At 34.4% G+C, this 18,462-nt stretch overlaps 1 protein-coding gene across 2 annotated transcripts in view; it reads left to right on the top strand.

Annotated features, from left to right (window-relative positions):
- Positions 1-16,841, top strand: part of LOC145303667 (uncharacterized) — a 153,885-nt gene extending 137,044 nt beyond the window's left edge. For both annotated transcript variants that reach the window (XM_080145269.1, XM_080145270.1), the window contains exon 5: positions 16,633-16,841. In XM_080145269.1, coding sequence (XP_080001395.1) covers positions 16,633-16,776 — 144 coding nt within the window. In that variant the 3' untranslated portion in view covers positions 16,777-16,841. The remainder of the gene's footprint in view (positions 1-16,632) is intronic.
- The last annotated feature ends 1,621 nt before the right edge of the window (positions 16,842-18,462 follow it).

The following is an 18,462-nucleotide window of genomic DNA, read 5'->3' as shown; positions in this document are numbered from 1 at the left end:
AATCCAAGGTCAGTTCGTTTAAGTAACCCTTAGAATCGCAGCCCCCCCCCCAAAAAAAAGGGGAAAAAATAGAAAATGATAAAAAGAAAAAAAAGAAGAAGAAATAAAAGAAATGGTATAAGTAACCCATATAATAGATGTAATCGAATGTTGCGTTTCACCTGACGTTAAAATGCCATTCCATTTTTTTAAGCAACTAAGAACTCCAACCAGTGTTTACTCCCAAATTCTCCTATGGACGTATCCACAACAGTGTTAAGTGGTCACAGGGGGAGTATGAATGTAATAGAGAGAAAAGATTTTGCCACTTCCATTGATTCTTACAGGTTTTGGCTGTGAACTCTCACCAGAAAAAATATAGGAATGTACGATTATCGAGGAAGTGTAAGGGTAATAGGTCTATAGCACACCTCAGATAATGTGCTGCAGTGAATGCACATTACATTTGCATGAAATTTCTTGAGTTTTAATCCTATTAAGGTCAAACTCACACGGGAAAAAATGACTTCATTTTATTTATATAGAGAGAAGAGATTAAATCGTTAGGTGAAAATACAGAAGTTAACAAAGCTGCCCTTGTTTAAGAGGGTCTTTCACATACTCTTCCAATGGGGTTCGAGACCTGGAAGACGTTTTCATCATCACAAGCAAGTAAGCATGTTCATCTGAGCTTTAGAGTTGAAACGACTCGGAGTAATCTATCTATCCATCAATATATATTTTTTCATTTTAATATACTTCTGCAAACATGTTTTCCTTTTGTTTTAAAAGAAATATTTGATCTACGTGCTTTTTTCTTTTCTTTTTTTTTTTTTTAAATATTTTTCTTTTCTTTTTTTTTTTTTTTAAATATTTTCTATCGGTCATACATGTATCGCTTATACATTAATTCCATAGCTAGATATAACATATACTGACCCAACGGGTCACAGGCAGACTAATTTATAAGCACCTCCAAAATTCACCACAGAATTACCCCCTCCCATATGTAACACGATGTAATTTTATTATAAATTAATATTATCAGTAGAACTTTTGTACCATTTAAAAGAAGGGCAAAATAAACTAGCAATAATTTTTAAAAAGTTTTTTCATTGTACGAAAATAATGAAAATGCGAGACGAAAATCATATTTACATAATTGACGCTTTAAAATAACGTTCCGATGTAGTAAGCATTCCGAACAAGAAACCATACTCGTGTTTAATAAATCTAGCAAAACTCAACTAATGGTCAGATTTTCGTGAAATTTTTGATACTTATCCATTTTAGAATGAAATTACATATAAAATGCATTTTCCATAAAATATATGAGGGAAATATTTTTTGTGCATGCCCCCCCCCCCATATTTATTTTTTTCGAAATTTGAACAAAATATATTTAAACTAGCAGGACCCGTTAACTGGCGTTGCCCAGTGGGAGCATGCTCGACCCTCGTAAAATGTTCTATGTCGGATAAGGACAGCTAGTATATCATTCTTGTGTGGATGGATTTATTTTATTTATAAACAAAGATAATTTTTTTATTGGAATTTGATAAAAAAATGAATACTTAAAATGTTCTGAATATTTTTGAATGAAACAATTATCATTTATAGTGTTTATTTTTTTACTATTATCTTTAATATTGATATTTTTTTATTTTACAGACGTTTAGGATTAAAAAGGATTTTTACGGACGTTTAGGATTTAAAAAAAAACAAAAAACAATATGGTGCTTTTGTTTTATAAAGAAAAAAAAACATACAAAAAACAGAATTTTTATGTAACATTCTTCGTTGTTTGTCTTCAGATTATATTTTATACTGAATTTGGACAAAACTTTCTAAAATCATTTAAAACTCAGTTCTTCAAAGAAAAAGACGGGAAAATATGTATGTCATTATGGTAATTTTATCTGAAAAACAAAATCTTTTGCTAAAATAAAACCGAAATTACTGAAAAAAATTCTTTTTTTTAATTCTTACACAGATAAAATTGTTCTTTTTATCTGATATTGAAAGTTTGGATTTTTGTTTCAAAGCTATGATGAAAATTGTGGGTTTTTTTTTAAATTTCATTTTTGTCATTAAAATTGCTTTTTATTTCGATTCCTAGAATTGTATTTTTATGAACTAACTCTATTAACATATTTTTATGAACTAACTCTATTAACATATTTTTATGAACTAACTCTATTAACATATTTTTGAAAACCCTTTATTTTAAACCTGTTAAAAAAAAAAAATGATTTTTTTTTTCTTTTTGTTTTGGGAAAAGAAAAAAAAAGAAAAAAAGAAAAAAAAAGAAAAAAAAAAAGAAAAAAAGAAAAAAAAAAGAACTGAATAATAAATAGATGAAATATTGATGTAATAAATATAAGTACATCCGGGTCTTTTCCTGATGCAATATTGTGACTGTCTGGCTAAGCCATCAATATCGGTTGTGAGAGAAACGTCGAAAGGTACACAAGCTTCACACTAACAAGTTCGCTTCAACTACGATACTCGTCCATACCGCGACATACCCGATTTATTACTCGAACTGAAGCAAGCCCGCTCCTTTACTTCAGACGATATATATCTCCTTCTCGGGATCATATCTAATATAAATTAAAGAAAAGAAAAACGTTTAGATACATATAAAATTAGAATATTCGATGTTCCATTTTATTAGTTTTTATAATAATACGCATGCTGGATTCTCATTTCCTAAACGATTACCGCCATATTTAATCGGTTATATTTTTTAGATTATATAAGAGTCAGAAGTAAAGGGGGGGGGGAGGACAATAATGTAAAAAAAAAAAAAAAAAAGAAAAGCGTTTACAGTTACCAACTAACACCATTTATAACACCGTATACAGAAAACTAAATAAAATTAGTTATTAATGTAACCCAAATAATGTAGCCCTTTTATGCAGAAAAGCACACATATTTTAACAATTTTTTAAGCGCATGAAAGTTAATAAAACTAATTAAAAATGATTTAAAATATATATCTACTTATATATAAAAGTGTGTGTGTGTGTGTGTGTGTGTGTGTGTGTGTGTGTGTGTGTGTGTGTGTGTGTGTGTGTGTGTGTGGGTTCCCTATATGGACTCTAAAACGACTGGGTCTAATTTTTTGGAAATTTCACAAAAATATATCTTATGTGCCTGGGAGTGTTCTTAGATAGGTTTTGGATCGAAATGCATTCCATAAGTATTGATAATCGAAAAAAAATCACATTAAAGAAGAAACAGTTTGATTTTGATCAAAGTTAACACATTTTTTTACAGCCTAACATCGCAAGTGCATTTGAGAAATTTTATCACCACACAAGCAGAAGGACCCAGCTTATAAAATCAACTGTAGGTTCTTTGATAAGACAGGGGTGAATTCAAAATGAATGTTTCTGTTTAGAGCACCATTATACTTGATATTTGCATCATAAACTTTAATTAAAGCCATTATATAAAAATAATTTTATAAAATCAACAGTAGGTTCTTTGAAAAAACAGAAGCACATTCACAATGAATGTTTCTGCTTAGAGAACAATTGAATCATGATATAAATTTTTGCATTGTAAACTTTAATTGAAGTCATTATATAAAAATAATTTCATGAGATCAACAGTAGATTCTCTTCGGGTAGGCATGTGAGTTTCTTCCTTGTGCACTGTTGTGGTATCCCAAATAGAGCAGGCTTTGATCGACGAATCAGCGATTTCCCTGATTTCAATCGTAATAAAATTATCCAAAGACTAGAAAATTCATTGATCTTCATTAAATTCTGAACAATCTATAATATAAATCTCACCTGTCTGTGTGTATGTATGTATGTATGTATGTATGTATGTATGTATGTCTGCCTAAAACTTTCGACAGAGGCGACGAATTTTCACAAAATCAGTATCATTTTGAAGCTCGATCCTTCGGACGACAAATATAAAAAAATTGGCTAAAAATATTAATTTCTTCACCCTCAACTGGGCACTTTTCTACAAAGACGGGTTGCTTTTTTGCCGATATTTTAGAAGGTTATCCCCTCTTTTCGATTGACTAGACTTAATTTAAATTTTCGTCACTTCTGGTTTGGCAAAGACGTCACGTTTTTCTTTTTTTGTTTTTTTTTTACGTTCTTTTCCTCCTTTGCGGTACAGGTTCGAGCTTGTCTGCCTACTACCACTTTTTTTTTTTTTGCTCAACCTCGAGACACCCGGGCAACGCCGGGCACCAAATAAATAGTAAATAAATAAAAATGTGTCCTGTCAAAAGAGGAGGTTAATCCAGGCATTTGTGTACAAGGGAGCAAAACTCTTTATCAGTCTAAATGATTTGAATACAACCTCAGTGTTATATATTATTATTTTTTTATTGGAATCCTTAAGATGAGTAATTTGTATATTTATTCATTTATTTGCGGATCACCACGTTTCGGCCAACTCATCTTCTGGTCTTTGTAGGATGCGACGGGATAGGAATGCTGAGTCTCTTAAGTGTATCCTGAGTAATTGCTGGCTTCCATAATTGTTGTTGTCTCACCGCGTTTTGGCCAACTAATCCTCCGGCCTGCTTTGAGTAGGATTGAAACCGCTATCTTCAGACAATGCTCACCTGGAGCCATAGAGATTCAACGCCTCTATCCATTACATCATGAGGGTGATCCAGATTGGATTTTTTTGGTCTTATAAATCAATTCGTTTTTATTTGGTCCTTCATCGTTGGTATTATTTTTTATTTTTATTGGAATCCTTTGAAAGGTGTAATTGGTACATTTATTTATTTACTGAGGATACAATTAAGAGACTCAGCATTCCTATCTCGTCACGGTTAACCACCTGACGAAGACCAGAGGATTAGTTAATCGAAACGTGATGAAACAACAACAACAACTATGAAAATGAGGATAACAGTCCACAAATAAATAAATAAACCGCAGTGTTCTTATGTTGCATCTATCGCTCATAAAAACAATAACAAAGTTAACATATATGTACACACACACATTTATTTTCTCATAAGGTAGGTTTGTCAAGGACAAATATACAAGGCATAAAATAAAACCTGTTGCATGAAAAAGGGTATGTATTAATGGATGTAATTTTATTGGTTATTGCATGTAAATATTTTGTCGTTAATAGCTTTTTTTTTCTGACAAAATCAATATTTGATTCGGTTCGTCTTTTTTTTTTTTGGGGGGGGGTCCTTGTAATATTTTATTAAGATCAATAAAATGTAAACTAATAATTTAAATTATTCCAGAATATACTTTAACCAAGTTAGAATTATCTTCATATGAACATCATTCTAATAAAGGGACGTAACTTGTATTTGTCGATACAGGGTTACTTCCCTTTATAGCAAAATAAATGTATAGTTTGTATGCAAACATATATGACCAGAGTAAACACATTAGAGAATGCCGGGTTCTGTAAAATAAACAGAAATTACTCTGGGAACTATTTTGCACAAGAATGATATGGCTAGCTGTAAAGTGCCATGCTGAAATTGTTATCCATCTGTAGAGTGCAGTCGAAACTGCCAGAAAAACGAAATCTAGCAACAAGATGTCAGCATTGTGCAAACAATATAAAAAAGATCCAAGCAGATCGGTTTGCCAGCTTCAAGCCTCAGTTTCGAATCTCGCGCCATACATGTGACGGTGATTCAGTGGTTAATGACACGGACTGATGACCTGGGTGTCCTAGTTTGAATCCAGTTCATTCCACGAAAATCACTTTCACTTAGGATGTTCGCAACCTTCATATTGGTCTCTTCCATAGGAACCTGATGTCTTTTTAGAAATAATTCTGATCAGAAAAATATGGGGGAAACCAATACAAACAATAGAATCTTTGGATTCATACGATATGATGATGAGCATACATGTGCAAGTGTTTTTTGTACTTCAAAATTAAAGAGTCATTCTCACTTTTCCATCCGCAATGACGTGCGATGTTTTGGATAAAGTACTTAGTAAAATTGAGTTGGAGATTGAAGTTTGAGCAATACTGAAATGGTTATCTGTCTGTGGAGTGCAGTCTAAATTGATAGAACAAGAGTATGCTACCTCCATGGATTTAATAAAGTGATCCATGCAGATTTCTGAGGTCAACACAAAGATTCCTGAGTTCAATAAGATTAACTCAAGAAAAGTCAGAGGTTATGGTATAACACTCAAAATGAGAACAGTTGTCCGATTGATCCAAATAATACAAATCATTCTCACACAAGGCTGTATAATTCAGGGGAGATGACTTGGAAATTGTTCAAGAGATATAGCTCCATTATACCATGCTAACAGGCAGAAAGGAGGAAAACCTAAAACAAAAAAAATGCGATGTTTATTTGTTTAAAATACTTGATTTTGTTTTTAGAATAGCGGGGGTACCCAGCATTGCTCTGGTGTGTGTACGTAGTGTAGTAAGGAACCCCGAGGGGGGGGGGGATAAAAAAGTGGTAGTAGCGGGGAGGGGGAATCAAAACAACAGTAGGCAGTTTGGATGAATAGAGGTGTTAAAAAAAAAAAGTGGTAGTAGGCAGGGAGGTAGGCTCGAACCCGTAATGCGAAAAAGGAAAAAAAAAAGTCTTAGCTGATGTCTTCATCACGTAACTGAAAGGCGAGAGCATTGAAATTAAGCATAGTCAATCCAACAGAAACGATAACTTGCGAAAATGTTGACACGAAAACCGACTCCTCCTTGTAAAAAACTACGCAGTTGGGGGGGGGAGGGAGAGGAATTAATGTTTTTGGCCAATTTTTCGATATTTCTCGTCCAAAGGATCGAACTTCAAAACGATACTGATCTTCTGAGGATCCGTCACGTGTGTCGAAAGTTTTTGACAGACATACAAACACACACACACACACATTTTGTCCTTTATATATAGACTAACGGGGGGGTACCCGGCGATGCCCGGGTGTCTTGAGGTAAATCAAAACTCCGGGGGGGGGAGGGGGGGAATAATAAAAATAAATGTTTTGGTAGGTGAGTGTATGAGGATCGAACCCGTACCCTTGAGTTGGATATTAATGTGTGAAAAAAAAAAACGTGCTAAGTTAACCATTGAGCCACGGCGACAGACAGCATTAAGCAGGTTATTTAACTATAAAAACAGGCGTGCGCAATAAAAGTTAACTCTGCTGCTTCCATTTGACCTAATTAAGAAGGTCAAATAGAAGTCACCCAGCGTTTGGGTTTGTTTACCCAAATTTAACTGTTTCTTCCCCCAACAGATGTTGGGGAGGGGCGAAGCAGCTCCCAATTGTCCAGAACTGTCTGATCAAAGCTGATTGATTCTGGACGTTTTTCCAGGTGCAATGCCGAGAACACGTCATTTGAGTTTAGTTTCACTTTATAAAAAAAACTAAAAAGCCCAATCAAGATGCGAGAAGCTAAAATAGCAATAATTTTGTAAAAATCGACGTAAATAAATCTATACGCTACGCGGTTTCCTAATTCCTAGATATTATTATATAGGACCTATGTACACAGTTTTAAGTGATAGTAACGAACCCGGGAGCGTGTGCGAGAAAAGCATTTTGAAGACATACACGAAATGGTCACACACATTTTGCCTTTTATATATATAGATAGATATCTTTCTACAAATTCAATAGTTGATTCTGGTTCATGGTTTTTTTTTTAAAGGATCCTAGGAGTATGTTGTTGAGATCAATAAAATGTTATTCAGTTTAATTTCTTATAAAAAAATGATTTGACCAAGTCAAAATAATTTTCAGATAAAAACCATTTTAAAAAAGAGATTTAACTCTGTATTGACAAGTGTAGAATTACATTCCTTTGCAGCAAGAAATAATAGTTTGCAAAAACAAAAACACACAAAAAAAACTGCATAATTAAAAAATAAAATGCAAGTACAACACTACAGGGCAAGACTAAGTAAGTACAGCTAATTAATTATAGAATTGGAGTAAGTAATTCAACATGGGAAAATTTAAAATAATAGCATTACCTAAAGGGCGATAAAACCAAAATCTTATATATAAAACACTGTCTGTCTGTCTGTCTGTTTCCATATTTTAAAACTCTATCTCCTCTGAAACTAAAAATCACTGAGCGGCACAAGAGGCCTCAAACGATTGGATTTTTTACGGACTGTTCCTTTATGGGTCTTTAGCCGGTTAAAATATTTTTTCAGGGGTTAAAAAATGGGTAAAAATTGAAGAAAATCGTTATACATTTTGTACATTCATCTTAGTTTATTTTTTATTTTTAATCTGTTCATATGCGTGTCACGTTAGTACAGTGGTAATGTCACCAGCTTTGAATGCTACAATTTCAGTTTCGATTCTAACTGATAGCATCCACATTTTTTTTTTTTTACTTTTGGAATCACGACTCTGTAATAATATATATAGGAAATCTGGACAAATTAAAATATATTTTAGCGCATTTTACACAGATTAATTATATGTACAAGGAAAATGGACAAGAATGGAAACAGGTTCTGGTTAATTAGCATCACTAACATCGTTATATAAGACCATGGAATTTTCGTGTGCCTAATAATCCAACTCTCATGTGATGTCTCCTGTGTCTGCAAAGCCAAATCTGTGGGTGTCGCACACAATCACAACTGTTACATGTACATATCTGTTCTGTGATATTAGTGATATGATGGTTGTTCTGTGATATTAGTGATATGATGGTTGTTCTGTGATATTAGTGATAGGATGGTTGTTCTGTGATATTAGTGATATGATGGTTGTTCTGTGATATTAGTGATAGGATGGTTGTTCTGTGATATTAGTGATAGGATGGTTGTTCTGTGATATTAGTGATATGATAATTGTTCTGTGATATTAGTGATATGATGGTTGTTCTGTGATATTAGTGATAGGATGGTTGTTCTGTGATATTAGTGATAGGATGGTTGTTCTGTGATATTAGTGATAGGATGGTTGTTCTGTGATATTAGTGATAGGATGGTTGTTCTGTGATATTAGTGATAGGATGGTTGTTCTGTGATATTAGTGATAGGATGGTTGTTCTGTGATATTAGTGATATGATGGTTGTTCTGTGATATTAGTGATATGATGGTTGTTCTGTGATATTAGTGATAGGATGGTTGTTCTGTGATATTAGTGATAGGATGGTTGTTTTGTGATATTAGTGATAGAATGGTTGTTCTGTGATATTAGTGATATGATGGTTGTTCTGTGATATTAGTGATAGGATGGTTGTTCTGTGATATTAGTGATAGGATGGTTGTTCTGTGATATTAGTGATAGAATGGTTGTTCTATGATATTAGTGATAGGATGGTTGTTCTGTGATATTAGTGATAGGATGGTTGTTCTGTGATATTAGTGATATGATGGTTGTTCTGTGATATTAGTGATATGATGGTTGTTCTGTGATATTAGTGATATGATGGTTGTTCTGTAATATTAGTGATAGGATGGTTGTTCTGTGATATTAGTGATATGATGGTTGTTCTGTGATATTAGTGATAGGATGGTTGTTCTGTGATATTAGTGATATGATGGTTGTTCTGTGATATTAGTGATATGATGGTTGTTCTGTGATATTAGTGATAGGATGGTTGTTCTGTGATATTAGTGATATGATGGTTGTTCTGTGATATTAGTGATAGGATGGTTGTTCTGTGATATTAGTGATAGGATGGTTGTTCTATGATATTAGTGATAGGATGGTTGTTCTGTGATATTAGTAATATGATGGTTGTTCTGTGATATTAGTGATAGGATGGTTGTTCTGTGATATTAGTGATAGGATGGTTGTTCTGTGATATCAGTGATAGGATGGTTGTTCTGTGATATTAGTGATATGATGGTTGTTCTGTGATATTAGTGATATGATGGTTTTTCTGTGATATTAGTGAGAGAATGGTTGTTCTGTGATATCAGTGATAGGATGGTCGTTCTGTGATATTAGTGATAGGATGGTTGTTCTTTGATATTAGTGATATGATGGTTGTTCTGTGATATTAGTGATAGGATGGTTGTTCTGTGATATTAGTGATAGGATGGTTGTTCTGTGATATTAGTGATAGGATGGTTGTTCTGTGATATTAGTGATATGATGGTTGTTCTGTGATATCAGTGATAGGATGGTTGTTCTGTGATATTAGTGAGAGAATGGTTGTTCTGTTATATCATTGATAGGATGGTTGTTCTGTGATATTAGTGAGAGAATGGTTGTTCTTTGATATTAGTGATATGATGGTTGTTCTGTGATATTAGTGATAGGATGGTTGTTCTGTGATATTAGTGATAGGATGGTTGTTCTGTGATATTAGTGATATGATGGTTGTTCTGCGATATTAGTGATGTGATGGTTGTTCTGTGATATTAGTGAGAGAATGGTTGTTCTGTGATATTAGTGATAGGATGGTTGTTCTGTGATATTAGTGATATGATGGTTGTTCTGTGATATTAGTGATAGGATGGTTGTTCTGTGATATTAGTGATAGGATTGTTGTTCTGTGATATTAGTGATATGATGGTTGTTCTGTGATATTAGTGATATGATGGTTGTTCTGTGATATCAGTGATAGGATGGTTGTTCTGTGATATTAGTGAGAGAATGGTTGTTCTGTTATATCAGTGATAGGATGGTTGTTCTGCGATATTAGTGAGAGAATGGTTGTTCTATGATATTAGTGATAGGATGGTTGTTCTGTGATATTAGTGATAGGATGGTTGTTCTGTGATATTAGTGATATGATGGTTGTTCTGTGATATTAGTGAGAGAATGGTTGTTCTGTTATATCAGTGATATGATGGTTGTTCTGTGATATTAGTGAGAGAATGGTTGTTCTGTGATATTAGTGATAGGATGGTTGTTCTGTGATATTAGTGAGAGAATGGTTGTTCTGTGATATTAGTAATATGATGGTAGTTCTGTGATATTAGTGATAGGATGGTTGTTCTGTGATATTAGTGATAGGATGGTTGTTCTGTGGTATTAGTGATAGGATGGTTGTTCTGTGATATTAGTGATAGGATGGTTGTTCTGTGATATTAGTGATAGGATGGTTGTTCTGTGATATTAGTGATATGATGGTTGTTCTGTGATATTAATGATATGATGGTTGGTTTCCTCCTTGGTTTATTGGCCTCTCGTCAAGCACAATAAATATACAAAGGCATAAATATCGATCGTTAAATTAAAAAAATTTTTTTTTTTGCTGCTGCATTGTGCAGCTCCAAAGACTAGCGATCAAGCAAGGAAACCGAAACTTTAAACATGTATGAATTATTGTTGCATATTGCTACCAATAGGTGTAGCATTATAGTACAGCGAAAAAAAAAAAAAGAAGGAAAAGGATGGAAAACCAAGAAGAACAGTGGACTATAAGCCGTTAAAATTCCAATGCAGACACACCTCACTAGATTGCCATTCTAATTGGCATTACAGATACCACACAAGACAGTGTTGGATGCAACCCTTCTAAATGGGGAATCTCAGCCACTTATAGCTGTTGATATTTAGATATCAACTATTGATCACTTTAAACCAGTACATGTTGATTGGATTCTGCATATTCTCCTCTCTCCAGTGAATGAGTGCTCAGACTCTCAACATCACCCAGCACAATTAAACAAATGTCAACAATGTCTGGCTATTCTCTCATAATCAACCAGGCTAGAAAGAACTCATCGGTTTCCAAATGCCATAATGTTAACATATAAAACCAAGAGAGTAGGTTAATAGTAATAAATAAGAAATATGCATGTAAAATTTTTGGTAGAAATCACACTAGACAAGACATGAAGCCACTTGATTGTAAGGAGCTAAAAAGAAACTACTATTTCAAAGCTAAAAAGTAGCCAACAATAAGTGTTACAGGGATAGATCTTGACCCAGAAAACAGCAATTCTTCCCTTTTTGTTAAAAACATCGATCATGGAATGTGAGGACTAAAGGACAAAATAAGGAAAACAATAGTTACAAGGCTGTCGAAAGTAAACCAAAGGCCCACTTTCTAACTTTCTATTCTCCATTGTCACAACTAGGGGATGAAAGAATAAGAACAAAATGGTGTGTGTATGTGTGTGTGTGTGTGTGTGTGTGTGTGAGAGAGAGAGAGAGAGAGAGAGAGAGAGAAAGAGAGAAAGAGGGAGAGAGAGAGAGAGAGAGAAGCAGGCAAGGAGAATTATTATATAAACAAAAAAAGAGCCTAGTGAGAAAATTGATTACAGAAAGCAACAGACAAATGGATTTTGGTTAGGTCGGAATGTCTTTTTGGTTTTGGAATCAACAGTCAAGAGAACGTTATTACCATTACCTCCTCCTTTGGGATATAGTGTAGTATCTGTTCTGGTACTATGAGACTATCCTTCTAGGTATTACTTCGTCATTGGAAGGTAGTGTAGCATATTGTGTCTCTAGTGAAGAATCACATCTAATTTTGATTTGAAGCTTATGCCTAAAGTATGAAATCAGATCGTAATCAGAAGAGGATCCACTCTGACTCCCTATCTCTGAGTGTGAAATCCACACTAGCAGTCTAGCTGTGGCGAGGATCATGAGCGAAAAGAAAGCAGTCGTTTCTTTTTAAATCACCAAGGATTCACATTGTAGGCGAAAAATGCCAAATCCGTGTCAAATGCACAGAAACAATGCAACTAACGAAAACTCACAAAACTTGCTGCAATTGAAGAAGATATGCTCTGCCATTCCTTCTATCTTCTTTGCAGTGTAGACAAAAAGAGTTATCAACCAATTAAGTTTTGTAGACTTCAGTAATTGAGAGGTAGTGCCTTCTGGACCAATTGCCAGATCAGGGAATACTCAGTTATTGAAATATCTCCGGTCTGGTGACACTTTGGTGAGCATATTTCCTCCTACGACTATCCCTGTCACTTCCCAAGCAGATCCAAAACAGTACTTACCACTAAATCTAAATACAGTGTCTTCCTAAACTATGCAACATAACTAGACTCTGGCAGCACTGCTTCTGATGTACTATGATTGACTGTTTGGTTTATGACAGAATTCAATCAAATGGTCAGGGATGAGGTTAGAAAAAGTGTTCTCAACTGCAGGGCCCTAAACACTCTTCTATCAAAATGAGACCTCGAAATAAGTCTCCTGGCAAAACTTTCCAAGTCAGAAATCCTGAAGTATCCAGTAGCTGACCCGGAAATAATTTCAAAAGTTCACAAACGTTTTTTAGCCGATCGTAAATTGTATAAAATATCAGAGATGTTATATGAACATATCAGAGATGTTATATGAAGTTATCAAGAGGCAGTCTATTCACCATTTTGTCAATGTGAAAGCTGTGTTCAAAGTGTATCTTATGGTTGCACACAGTCAGTCAAAAACAATACTTCAAAGATTCAGGATGCTTTGCAACTGTTTCAACACTGCAACAGGTCGTTTTTGCATCAATATGTGATGAAATGGATGAAACATGGATCTACCGCTTCCCTCTAATCAGTATATCAAAACCTGTCAAAGCGTCCAAAAACACAAACATCAGCAGTCAAGGTTTAGGCCTACATATTTTGGAACGCACGAAATATTTTGTTCATCGATTATCTTGAAAAAAGAAGAAAAACATCAAAAACTAATATTATACAAATGAGCAAGGAGTGATTAATCATTGGTGTGTTTGTAGGAATAAATCGCCTAAAACGGACGCAAAGAGGAAAAAGTACTCCTTCACCAAGATAATGCATCGTGTCACAAGTCGATTTCAATGATAGAAAAAAAAAACTACATGAATTGCACTTCTAATTGTTTCCACATCTATTCTCTAGACTTGACCCTAGCAACTACTAGCTGCTTGCAAACTTCGAAAGAATTCCTGAGGGAAAAAGCTTTTGTTCCAATAAAGAAGTAATATTGGAAACTGAGTCATGTTTTGGGGTCAAATACAAATTGTTCTACACAAAAAAAAAAAGACATTGAGTTGTTAGGGAAGCACTAAAACCAGTGTATCAGTCTAGGAGGAGACCGTTAGGTTTGTAATTATGACTAATACTATACATTGAAAGTTTGGTTAATTCCATTAATATTGGAGGCTTCAGTTGTGGGAAATCTGGCCTGCTGTGAATATAACAACAGTTTCATCCTCAGACAGTAATCAAATAGAGAATTATCTGAAATATATATAAAAACTTTGAATGAGGAAGGAGTGATTAAATGTGGAGTGATTAAATGAGGAGTGATTAAATAAATAAATCTCAGTCCTTCATCTTGGTCCAATTCAATGACCTGTACATGTCATGCATGACAATTTTTACTGCGCATATGAGAGGCGTTCATTAAGTAAAGTTCCTGTTCTACTTCCAGTTGTCAGGTCTGGTTGAAATGTTGCGTTTGCAATGATTTATATTCCTATGGGTTATGTGGCAAATTACAACTCTGGACTAATTGAAATTTCTGATTTTCAGGATTTGGAACTAAGTCAAGTGTCAAATGCAGTCTGTTGAGTGTCAGGCAGTGGTCTGGTTTTTGTTTTTGTATTTGTATTTGGAAACTTTTGATAAAATAAAAGAAACGTATGGTTATGATACCCATTGTGAATTCAAACATGGCGAGAAATCTGTGGAACCGAGTAACAGATGCTTCACCAATTACAAAAGGAAGCGATTAAGTCTGGGAGCTGCCATTTTGAGAGAATCGCTGTGTGATTATTCGCCAAATAGTCCAAAAGGTCCAGGTTAGGGTTAGCGTTTATAGAAAATATCATTCATGACCATTTACAAATAAATTCCCAGGTTGCTGACATTTTGCTAGAAGCAAGAACATATCAAATGTTTGAGGATGAATTTGGAGATGTGCCAAGAAGATGAGTCAAAGTTTTTCAAAAATTGATTATACAGCGCTTACACTGGGCCTATCTATCACTATTATCTAGAGATAAAGAGCTCAGTCAATGAAGTGGAAGCATTTGGACTCAGTAACTCCAAAAAAAGGTAAGGGGGCAGCCCTTCACTGGAAAGATCATGCTCACAGTCTTCTGAAATCAGGATGGATTAGTGATGACAGATTTCCTAGCAAAGGATACCACAACTGTAGGAGCCTATTATGCTTCACTTTTGAGGAAATTAAAAGTAGCTCTCAAATAAAAAAAAAAAAAAGCAGAAATATATCAGCAAATGTATCCTTTTACTGTAAGACAACAATTTAGTCCACAATACAAACGTCACCACTTCAGGAGTATACACATGTGGCTATGAAATTCTAACCCATACCCCCTACTCTCCTGATCTTGCACCCTTTGGCTTTCAATTCTTCCGAGCTATGAAGTTGTTTTTTAAATGAAAACTTTTCTCAGATGATGCGCTATTGATTTCTGAAGTCGTGTTGCATTAAATGATGGGAGAAATGCGTTACTCTGCATAACTATGTAGAAGAAGACTAATAAATATGCCAAGTTTTGTTGTTCTACTGTTATAAAAAGTGAGTTAGGAGCATTACTTATTGAACACTGCATGTACCGTGAACTTAAGTACCAGCTTATTATTGCAGTGGAGATGTGGGGGAGCAAGTGCCCTATGACTCCATTCTGGATAATTTCTTACTCATTGACTTGCTTTCCATAGCCAAGAAATAAAGATTGTTCAAAATATATTGAAAGCCTCTCCTTTAATTTGGTCTTTCTCTCCTCTAGTATTTATATTCATCCTCTCTATATTTTATGTCACTGTTTTCAATCGTAGATATGAAAATAATAATAACTAGTGGGGGGAGTGTGCTTAAATATGATATTTTAATTCGTCCAAATTCCGTATATATTATTGTAGAGTCATGATTTTAAGAATAAAAAAAAGTATTTAGGTGTCATCAGCTAGAATCGAAACTGTAATACTCAAAGCTGGTGACGTTACCACTGTACAAACGTGGCACGCATATAAATGTTTTCAATTTTGACTCACTTTTTACCCCTTAAATACAATTTTAACCGTGTTATATTGTGGGATGTGTTATGATCATATAACATAAAATATCTTACCCGCAGGGTGTTCAGCATTCATGTGGGTATATTTGTTGCTTATGATGAAAGAATGGAATAATTATGAACAAATAAGAAAATCACTCGCTGTTACATAACGATATACATTTATTATGGAGACACACACTCACACATAACGACAATTCAAAAATAGTACATGAAAGGTTAGAAATCCAAGTATGATAACTGGAACGAACGGGAATGATGCTATTTCTCCATTTTGAAAGTCACTGTGTTTTTCCTCCATTCTTTCTACTTCCGGTCGTTGATTTCGCGAGAAATCGCAAGAATTTAAAGTCTAGGATTACAGACAATGGGAGGCAACTTTGCCCAAAGAAGTAAAGAGGTACTCCCCTTGTATTATACTTTTGTGTCGTCCTAACAAATTGGTTAAAAGAACTGACCATAAAAAATCCAATCATTTGAGACTCCTAGCGCCGCTCTGCGACTTTTAGTTTCAAAGGAGATAGAGTTCGAAAATATGGTGACAGACAGACAGACCGACAGATATATAGCCATTTATATATTAGATAATGGATTTTTAATGAATAAGAATAAAAACAAAATATTAAAATTTCACCAGCTGATTTGATTGTATTATATGTGTATATTCGCATGTTTTGCATTTTATTTTCAACTGATGCCAAATTTTATTTGAACTGTTTCATTCATCTCGTAATGCCTTCTCTTTCTTCTCTGTTCAACAGGTGAAACGCAAAGCTCCTACAACTAAGTGTGCATGGAAGGACAACGACAGATGGTCTGAGAAATTACAAGCAACTACTTTTAACAATCTGCCTTTTACCATCTCAACTGGTGTCAATTCTTTAAACACGGGAAGAATGTTTTAGTCTTTAAATAACAAATTCTAAAAATAAAAAATAAAAAAGCTTTATTAAACAAAAATAAAAAAAAATTATGTTATCTAATAATATTTTCCTAAATGAAAGTTATTTATTTCTCTCTCACGGCGGGATCATGTGACACAAGGGTTGGAAAATGGGATTGAAGAACTAGCACCATAGAGGAAGAGTACTCTGGCCTGCAAAAATGCCTGGGCATCCTTGTCGCCAATCCCCTGTAGAGGCGCCTCAGGTGATTAGCAATAGACTAACTCCTTATCAAAGGGTGAGAAAGTAAGGCCTTGAAGGGTGGACCTTCTAGAATTGCACAGGATCAGCAACATGCTGTAGTCAACAGGGAAAAAGTCATTTCAAAAATGGTTTAGAATTTGTTGGCTTTAGTGCCAAAGGAAAAAAAGGGATAAAGTCCCATATTTGCATGTGTGTGTGTGTACGTATGTTTAGTCATCATGTTTACCTTAATGAAAACATGTTGCCTTAACACACACACACACACACACACACACACACACACACACACAGCTCTACTTATATATATGAAAGGCACTTTGTTTCTCTCTTTCTGTGAGTTCGTTCCCTACGAACTCCGGAACAGCTAGGCAGATTTTTATGAAATTCCACACAAATGTACTTTATATTCTTGGGAATGTTTTTAAGTAGGTTTTGTATCGAAATACATCCGATAATTATCAAAACTCAATAATCGAAAAAATCTGATTAAACAGAAACAGTCTGGTTTTAACCAAATGTACATTTATACAGCCTAACAGTGCATGTGGGAAGTTTTATCACCACACAAGCAGAAGGGTTGAGCGTATAAAATCAACAGTAGATTCTTTTAAAAGACAGGGGGCATTCAAAATGAATGTTTCTGTCTAAAGCACACTTGATTCATGATTCTTGACATTTGTATCTTAAATTTTAATTAAAACCATTAGATAAAAATAATTTAATAAAATTAACAGTAAGTTTTCTACAATGCAATGTAGACTAAAACGTATTGTTGACGAAATGATTGCAGGGAAGCATGTGAGCTTTCTCCTGGTGCACCACGGCGAGTTCCCGAGTAGAGCAATCAATCTATCCGATTGAAAAATGGGCAATTTCCCCAATTTCGAAAACAATAAATGTATTGGAAGTCCAGAACATTTGTTGATCTTCATTCAATTCCAGGAATGCCAGCTCTCTCTTATATATATATATATATATATATATATATAAGGTAGTTTTTTTGAAGCATTGCTGATAAATAAATACGTATAAGAATGCTGTAGTAATGGAAGGTGTAACACCATCCTTTGTCATGGAACCAATTAATGTAACCAGGCCATTGTCAGCTCCTAAACAAGAGGTCTAACTCTAAGTCCCATTGGCTACACTTTTATCTTTGTCTATTGATGGACCTTTCAAAACATAACCAGACACTTACTGGTCATTGAAATTACTGCTCTCATGCTTAGAGCACACAAAATGCATGATCTTAAGGCTGTGTATTAATACGTTTAACATGCTGGCTGTTCGTTGTCAGTCGTCAGGGATGAACTCTTCCTTTACAGATGCATTGATCAGCAGACATGCGACCATCACAGCTGCAGCTCTGTGTTGGGTATAGGGTAGATCTGAAAATTAACTGGATTATTCTCCACAATCAAAATAATCAATAATCAATGATAA

The sequence above is a fragment of the Euprymna scolopes genome, chromosome 19, assembly GCF_053919585.1.
Source record: "Euprymna scolopes isolate OS-2025 chromosome 19, ASM5391958v1, whole genome shotgun sequence".
Classification (NCBI taxonomy): domain Eukaryota; kingdom Metazoa; phylum Mollusca; class Cephalopoda; order Sepiida; family Sepiolidae; genus Euprymna; species Euprymna scolopes.
The sequence above is the reverse complement of the archived record's forward strand: the minus strand, read 5'-3'. Positions and strand labels throughout refer to the sequence as shown.